Source organism: Heterodontus francisci, chromosome 34 (genome assembly GCF_036365525.1).
Source record: "Heterodontus francisci isolate sHetFra1 chromosome 34, sHetFra1.hap1, whole genome shotgun sequence".
In the NCBI taxonomy this organism is placed as follows: domain Eukaryota; kingdom Metazoa; phylum Chordata; class Chondrichthyes; order Heterodontiformes; family Heterodontidae; genus Heterodontus; species Heterodontus francisci.
This window is the reverse complement of record NC_090404.1, coordinates 34,162,226-34,170,614: the sequence shown is the minus strand read 5'-3', so window position 1 is coordinate 34,170,614 and position 8,389 is coordinate 34,162,226. Positions and strand designations below refer to the sequence as shown.

Sequence of the window (8,389 nt, the reverse complement as noted above, 5' to 3'; positions counted from 1 at the left end):
GGATAAATAAGCACCAGGATCTCATCTTCCTGCTTCTTCCAGATACTGAACGCATGAATATACAAGAGTTGTTCCCATTCGCAATTAGACACTGTCACCCTCTTCCAATCTTTTACAAGTTGCTTAGCTTTGAAACTGCATATTTCTGACAGGCTTTCAATGTGAAGAAAGTGGAGCTACAAGAAAGTAATGTTGTTCAGCAGATGTAGTGCAAGAAGATACCGAATAGGCCAATGATAACAGTGAATGTTTGATGAGTTGAGCTGCAGTAAAGGGTTGGCACCATTTAAAATGTCATTCAGCAGGTTCCAGATCTGGTGATTGAAATGACAAGAAAACTTCTCACTGAATTTCCTCATTGTCATGAGATCAAAAGGAAAGGGCACAAGGCAAGAAAGTATATTTGGCTATAATGGGTTGTGAGATGGCAGAATGAAGGCAGCATTAGTGGTGTTGAGAAACATACAATTATAGAAAGGTACAACACAGAAGGAGGCCATTCAGCCCAGCCTGCTTTTTGACAGAGCAGTTGTGTTTGGTTGCTCAGGAGTGATATTTGTGCCAGTTTGTATAGCAAGCAGAAAAAGCTACCCCGTTACCAGCAACATTTTGCCTTGCACTATCATCCCTTTAGTCAGTATATCACTCCATGTTGCAACTTTTCCACAGCCCTTAACTTGCTTTCTTTCACTCACCAACTGTATCTGTAATTGTTCATGTCAAGTTACATCACTGATTCTCCAGCTCTGATCAAAAATCACCAACCGAGAGCTTTAAGAGCGTTCTTCACTCCGCATTTTCTGTTTTCATGCAACAAGTAATTGAAAGTTGCCACAGCAACAAGAAGTTCTGATTTACCTAATCAAGAATGGAAACCAGAGGATGGTATTAAGAGGATTGAATCTAAACCACTAGACGACCAGGGAAGCTCTGCAATGCTCCTCAGGTTAGCTGCTTTTCCTATTTCACTGTCAGCAGGAAACTTCTATGATTTGAAGAAGATTTGAGTTCTGCCACTGTCATTTTACACAAAGAAATCTGGTTCAACTTATTGAAACCAAACAGTATTCCCACTCATTCGCTGAAGGTGCTATTTTTCCTCTAAATTTTGCAAGGATGTTTAGGAAAACACTTTTTTCTGGTTGTTTTCAGTGTTTATTTCTCACCCAATTTTACATTTGTCATCTAACAAAACTACAATATGTAGTTAATACATTTCAATGTTTAAAATTGGAAAAATGAGCTTTGCATCAATTGGTTTGATAGATTATAGCAGATGCAGATTTGATTGGTAAACAAGTCTGTGATCTCACCAGGCAGGTAACTCAAGAGAACAGATGTAAAGTTTGCTTTGAATAGGCCTTGAACCTTCACAGGGAAAGCCCCATTAAATTTCAAATCCAATGCCTTAACCACTCGGCCATCATAGCTTAAAAAACTGTCTGCTCTGTAATTAAATTATCCATACAAAGCATTAGAGAACTGCCCTTTTTTGTATGTTCTTTCATGAGATGTGGCGTCGCTGGCAAGGCCAGCATTTATTGCCCATCCCTGAACATATTCTGGGCATCATTGTCTTTGAGCCTTGAGTTGTGTTGTATCTCCCAGTTGATGTGATAATGAACATGATGGAGTCAGTGAATTTTAGAGCACAGAAGGAAGCCTGTCGACCCACCGAGCCTGTGCAGGCTCTCTGAAAGAGAAGCGACGACCCCATAACTGCTGCCTTCCGTGTTGTTTTGGTCGCTGTGAGGTGACTATGGAGTGACCTGCCTATTGGCGCATTCCTGGACAGAATGTATGGAGGTTGTGAGTTGCTCAAGCATCAAAACACCTCTCTCAGCCTTCCTAGTGGGGTCCAAAGGAGGGCAGAGCTCAACGTTTGGCACCAGTTTGGCTGCAGGAACTGCTGGAAACATGACAAAGGTGACACATGACCGCATTAGGGTTTCCTCTCATGATTTTCTGTGAGGGTTTACTCCCCCGGCCTGAGTCTCTCCTGAGACAACCACAAGGCAGTGGGGTTGTTAGCTCGTATCCCTCAGCAGGGGCCCTAACAAGTGGGAAGAACAGTCAGTTTAATACCATAATCCATCTTTTCCCCATCACCCTGGAAATTTGTCCTCTTGAAGAATGTTGCTGTGCAATCTGATTGCAACATCCATTCAGACGGTACATTCCAGATCTTAACAACCCTCAGTCTGGAGAAATTTCCCTCAATATTCTTCTACTTCTGGGTCAAAATCCTGGAACTCCCTTCCTAACAGCACTGTTGGTGTACCTAGCCCACATGGACTGCAGCGGTTCAAGAAGGCAGCTCCCCACCACCTTCTCAAGGGCAATTAGCAATGGGCAATAAATGCTGGCCTGCCCAGCGACGCCCACATCCGATGAATCAATGTTTTTAAAAAGCTTCTTTTGGGAACGATTTTAATTTTCGGACTCGTTTGCTGCAGATGCGCAAATGCACCATCATCGTCCAAAACGCTGTTGTCTGCGACGTCACAGGCAGCTGCAAAAAGATGGCGCTGCTGAACTGGACACGAAAAGCAAATTAAACCCAACATCACCTCCACAATAGCGCAATCGCCGCATCAGTCGCCGCATTCAGGTCCCTCCTCCCTCCATCCCGCGATCGCCGCGTCGATTCCTCGCTTCTCCCTTCCGGTTTGCTCCGCCGCTCGAATTGGATCGTTCAATGGCGCGGTTTCTACCCAAGATTCTCCGCGGTTAAGAATATTCCCTATTGAGAACGCAGGAGAGCAGTACGCAGGCGCAATACAGCGTTTCGCGCAAACGCGGTACCGAACAGTGCGTGAGGATGCGCAATGCCGAACAGTGTTTGAGCAGGCGCAGTCCCAGTGATGGTTTCAGAGACAGCCGTTGCAGCCTCAATACCCCCAAAAAGAAGCTCCCGGTCCCGCGTTTGCACACGACCGGCGGCGCGGGGCAGCTGCCGGGCTTCTCTTGGTGACGGTAATGGCCGCCAGATTTCCTGCTCTTTTGCAGGAACTAAAGATTACTAAACTTTAACATCACAGGGCAAAACTTTGAAGGAAACTTATCTCGGTTAGAAAGGGGCCTGGGGGACACAACACAGGGACACATTTGGGACACAGCACAGGGTAGGAGGTCCCCCCTGCCTGCTTCCACAAAGACTCCCCTTGGACTGGGCCACACCTGGACACGGCTAGTTCAAGGTGCAGGAAGCTGCTAGGCTGAGCAGTGGAGTGGTGGGGGGGTTAGACTGACAGGCCTGGGGAGGGGGATATCAGGGCAGGTACACACACTGCTCTCCCTTTTGCTCCTGGGATGTTTTACTGGAGTTGTGTTGCTGACCATTTCTAAACTTTGTCTCCCTATCCCGGTGATGGAGGTGGACTGTCGGTTGCTGAGTGTTGGAATATATTGCCTCTCCTCATTTTTCCTCCTTCTCCCATTCCGAGTTCCGGGCTGCAGGCACCGGCAGTGGTTTGATGTGCCTGAAGCGTTAACTCTGTTTCTCTCTGCACAGATGCAGCCCGACCTGCTGAATATTTCTAGTATTTTCTCCTTTTATTTCAGATTTCCAGCATCTGCAGTATATTGCTTTTGTTTTATTGCAGGCATTTCTCACAGAACTGAGTCGAGAAACACAGACGGACGAATTAAGAGCCAGTTTGAATCAGGGTGGGTGTTGGATGTGGAAGTCAGTCCCTGATGTCCTGTGTTGGTCTTTTTTGTTCCATCAGTTTGAGCTGGAGTGGGGATGGGGGAGCAACTGCTGGCTTTAATTCCGAGTACTTTTGAGCCCAGTCGGGTGCAACAATTTTCATAGTGAGGCTGTCAAGGGAGGTAGAATTCAGGGGAGATGAGGTTGCTAAACAGACACCAACCACTCGATGTAAAAGAGTATTATTTCAGTAACAAGTATTTCTGTAGAGGCTTTCAATCCAGTTTACATATACACACGTTATTACTTCATTCCTGTGATATGGGCGTCACTAGCCAGACCAGCGTATATTGCCAATTCGCAGTTGCCCATTGAGAAGGTGATGGTGGGCCTTCATCTTGAACCACTGCAGTCCTTGTGTTGAAGGTGCTCCCACAATGGTGTTAGGGAAGGAGTTACAGGATTTTCACCCAGTGATGATGAAGGAACGGTGATAAATGTCCAACTTAACATCAACTTGTATTTATACAGCATCTTTAATGTAATAAAATGTTCCAAGGCATTTCACAGGAGTGTTATAAAGCAACATTTGACACTGAGCCACATAAGGAGATATTAGGGCAGGTGACCAAAAGCTGGATTAAAAAGATGGGTTTTAAGAAGTGTCTGAAGCACGGAAGGCAATGTTGCAAGGCGGAGAGGATTAGGGAGGGATTTCCAAAGCTTAACGCCTTGGCAGCTGAAGGCACGGCGACCAGTGATGGAGTAATGAAAATCGGGGATGCTCAAGATTCCGGAATTAGATGAGCTCTGATCTCTCAGAGTGTTGTAGGGCTGGAGAAGATTATAGAGATAGTGAGGCGTGAGGGTATGGAGAGATTTGAAAGCAAGGATGAGGATTTTAAAATTGAGGTGATGCTTAACTGGGAGTCTGTGTAGGCCAGTGAGCTCAGTGGTGATGGGTGAACAGGACTTGATTCGAATAAGGACGCAGGCAGCAGAGTTTTGGATGATCTCAAGTTTACAGAGGGTGGAATGTGGGAGGCCATCCAGGATAGTCAAGTTGAGAGGTAACAAATACATGGATGTAAGTTTCAGAGGCAGATGAGCTGAGACAGTGGTGAAGTCTGGCGATGTTACTGAGGTGGAAATAGGTGGTCTGAGTGATGGTGTTGATATGCAATCGGAAGATCATCTCAGGGTCAAATATGACATCCAGGTTATGAATGGTCTGGTTTAGCCTCAGACAATTGCCAGGGAGAGGGATTGAGCTGGTGGCTAGGGAGTGGAGATTGTAGCAGGGACTGAAGACAATGGCTTCAGACTTCCCAATATTTAAGTGGATGAAATTTCTGTTCATCGAGTACTGGATGTCAGTCAGACAAGTCAGGATGGTGTGTGACTTGGAGGGGAACTTAGAGATGATGGTGTTCATATACACGGGCTACCCTGGTCCTTCTAGATGATGGAAGTTGAGGTTTTTGGAGGTTCTGTCAAAGTTCTGGTCGAGTTGTCGATATATAAGCTCCCTCTCCTCTCCCTGCCCCTCTCCCTCTCTCTCTCTCTTTTTCCTCCCATAGAGGGCAGAGTCTTGTGTAGGTCCAGACTGGGTGGCAGGTTCCCTTCACTGAAGGACATTAGTGAACCAGTTGGGGTTGTACATTAATCCAGCAGCTTTCATGGTCACTTTTTCCTAGTGATGGCCCCATAAGTTACCAGATTCATTCAGCTCCGTTTCACAACCTGCCTTTGTGTTTTTGTGGGTTCTCTCACACACTCTTTTTTTCAGTTTTAAATCAATTTCACAGGGTTTTAGAAGGGGAGGAATTGCAGCTGTGAAATGCAAAGCAAATGTCAGATCAGGATCTGAAGGAGTCGCCCAACCTGTTGTAACCCGAATAACACTGGATTTTGAACGTGGAAGGAAAAAGTACCGATCACAGTGTGGAGAAACTGTACACATGTTCTGTGTGTGGATGAGGTTTCAACCAATCATCTGCCCTGTCGAAACACAACTGCAGTCACATTGGGAAGAAACCATGTAAATATGGGGACTGTGGAAAGTGATTGAATTATCCAGTTGAGCTGGAAACTCATCCATGCAGTCACACCCTGGAGAGGCCGTTCACCTGCTGTGAATGTGGGAAGGGATTCACTAAATCATGCTACCTGCTGACACATCAGTGAGTTCACACTGGGGAGAGACCTTTTAAATGTCCATTCTGTGGGAATTGCTATAAACGTTCTGCTGAAGTGATGTCCCATCAACGTATTCACACTGACAAGAGATTGTTCAGGTGCTCTCACTACGGGACTGGGTTCAGGCGATTAGGCAACCTCACTACACAACAGCACATTCACACTGGGGAGAGGCCATTCACCTGCAATGAATATGGGAAGGGATTCAATCATTTATCCGTCCTGCTGACACACCAGCACATTCACACTGGGGAGAGGCCATTCACCTGCAACGAATATGGGAAGGGATTCACTCAGTTATCCGCCCTGCTGACACACCAGCACACTCACACTGGGGAGAGGCCATTCACCTGCACAGAATGTGAGAAGGGATTCAATCATTTATCCGTCCTGCTGACACACCAGCGAGTTCACACTGGAGAGAGGCCAGTCACCTGCTTCGAGTGTGGGAAGGAATTCACTACTTCACCCCACCTGCTGAAACACCAGCAAGTTCACACAAGGAAGAGGCCATTCACTTGCTCTGACCAGGGGAAGGAACATCCTGCTTCATCCCATGTGCTGACACACCAGCGAGTTCACAAGTAACTCAGGGATGAGAAATTTCCACCAAATGGCAGATTTCCGACATTGGGGTTTCGGAAATCCACCATTGGCTTCTCCCATTCCCACCTTAACCACAAGACCGGCTTTGAAAGAAATTGCAACTGTCAGTTATGATTTTTTTAAAGTCGGCCAACCACAAAGCTGCTCGGCGATCTGTTTTACCTTTTTTAAGTTATCTTTATTTTTTATAGTCCTCCACCTTGGTGGAAATGAATTTCAAACAGGAAAGCAAGTGGGTGGAACTGCACTCTCCTTCACAACTTCAGTGTATCTGTCTTCTGTAAATAGACAAAAAGGAGATGTGTGTATACACAGACCAATTCCCAATGTTTATTTTTGCCTTCATGGGATATCTTAGCAGAGACCACCTGAGAACTGACACAGCTCATTTGACATGTCTTAAAGTCGCTGGTCTGCAGCAAAAAGATTGGTCTGTCAATAGGAATTTGAAACTTGCTTCCATTAACACAGCAGTGTGTGTCTGTAGTAATTTCTGAAAACTCTGCACATACTGGTTACTGAATGTGAATATCCTACAGTGAACATGAACTGTATAAACTTAATATGTCCTGTGCTTTGCAGCAACTGAAGTGATCTGGAATTTCCACTTATCGGTTTGCTCAGGTGTTTGGCTGAATTCCATTCATTGTTCATCTCCATTTTCACTGTCTACTGCCCCAGTCACACTGTAAACCTGGAGTCAGTGTGAAGCTGTCTTTTACACCACAATGATGCAGGGCAAGGAGTATAACTCTGGCCATCTTTCTTCAATGTGTGGTTTGGCATTGCTGAAGATTATCTGGAAAAGACTGTCCTGCACCACAAGTGCTGTGTATTGGTTACAGTGCAACTATCCTGTGAGCTCTCTGCAGTCCTATAAATGGTCACTGGGTTTCTCAGGCTGATGGCACAATACTTTGTACATGTATGAACATGTATATACAAGAACACAAGTAATAGGAGCAGAAGTAGACCATATGGCCCATTGAGCCTGCTCCACCATTCAATATGATCATGGCTGATCTTGGGTTTCAATTCCACTTTCCTGCCCGCTGCCCATATCACTTGATTCTCTGAGAGACCAAAAATCTATCAATCCCAGCCTTAAATATATTCAACAATGGAGCATCCACAACCGTCTTGGGTAGAGAATTCCAAAGATTCACGATGCTTTGACTGCAGTAATTTCTCCTCATCTGAGTCCTTAATGATTGGCCCCTTATCTTGAGATTGTGCCCCCGTGTTCTCGATTCCCTGACCAGTGGAAACAATCTCTCAGCTTCTACCTTATCAAGCCCTTTCAGAATCCAGTGTGTCTCAATTAGATCGTCTCTCATTCTTCTAAACTCCAGGCCCAATTTACTCAGCCCCTCATCATAGGACAACCCCCTCATCCCAGAGACCAATGTAGTAAATCTTCAGTATATACAGAATGCTGCCTTTCTCCAAGCCAACACAATAGTTATGATTTTCAGCTCACCTTGCTGTTAAATGCAGCTGTCACCAGAACAATTGGTGCAGTAAAACAGGAGCCAGAAGTGTTCATCACTGTTGGGATATACAGCTGTCCATTGGACCTGCTGCATTGTCACAGGGCCTTTACCAAACTTTTGAGCCTGATTTGGGGATGATGCAACAGAACCTCAAACTTGTTACTGCAGAGGTTGTCGTCGGCTGTCCCTCGATTCGAGGATGACGTCTACTCAAGGTCGTGAGTTTCTTCCATGGGTCTTCAGGTCACTGAACAGGCTGATTCTCGACCTGCAGATCTTTAGACACATGGGGCAGGACGTCCCACAAAGTACTGGGACCCGGAGTGCAGGATTTGCTTCCTAGAGGTACAACACTAGTCTCATTACTTTTCCACTGTCACTCGCAAGATCTGGGAAAATTTTTATGTTGCATAATATTTGGACCCTTTGAAGAGGAAAA

At 45.6% G+C, this 8,389-nt stretch overlaps 1 protein-coding gene across 1 annotated transcript; it reads left to right on the top strand.

Annotated features, from left to right (window-relative positions):
- Positions 1-5,908: 5,908 nt before the first annotated feature.
- Positions 5,909-8,153, top strand: LOC137348812 (gastrula zinc finger protein XlCGF8.2DB-like). Its single transcript, XM_068014056.1, has 2 exons — positions 5,909-6,435; positions 7,955-8,153. Exons 1-2 carry the CDS (start codon positions 5,909-5,911, stop codon positions 8,151-8,153), a joined length of 726 nt encoding a protein of 241 aa, XP_067870157.1.
- The last annotated feature ends 236 nt before the right edge of the window (positions 8,154-8,389 follow it).

Bases quoted from the DNA above. Each gene is read 5' to 3' on its own strand.
- LOC137348812 (XM_068014056.1), top strand. From the start codon at position 5,909: ATGTCCCATCAACGTATTCACACTGACAAGAGATTGTTCAGGTGCTCT. The intron at 6,436-7,954 runs GTAACTCAGGGA...TGTTAAATGCAG, and splicing joins ACACACCAGCGAGTTCACAA to CTGTCACCAGAACAATTGGT.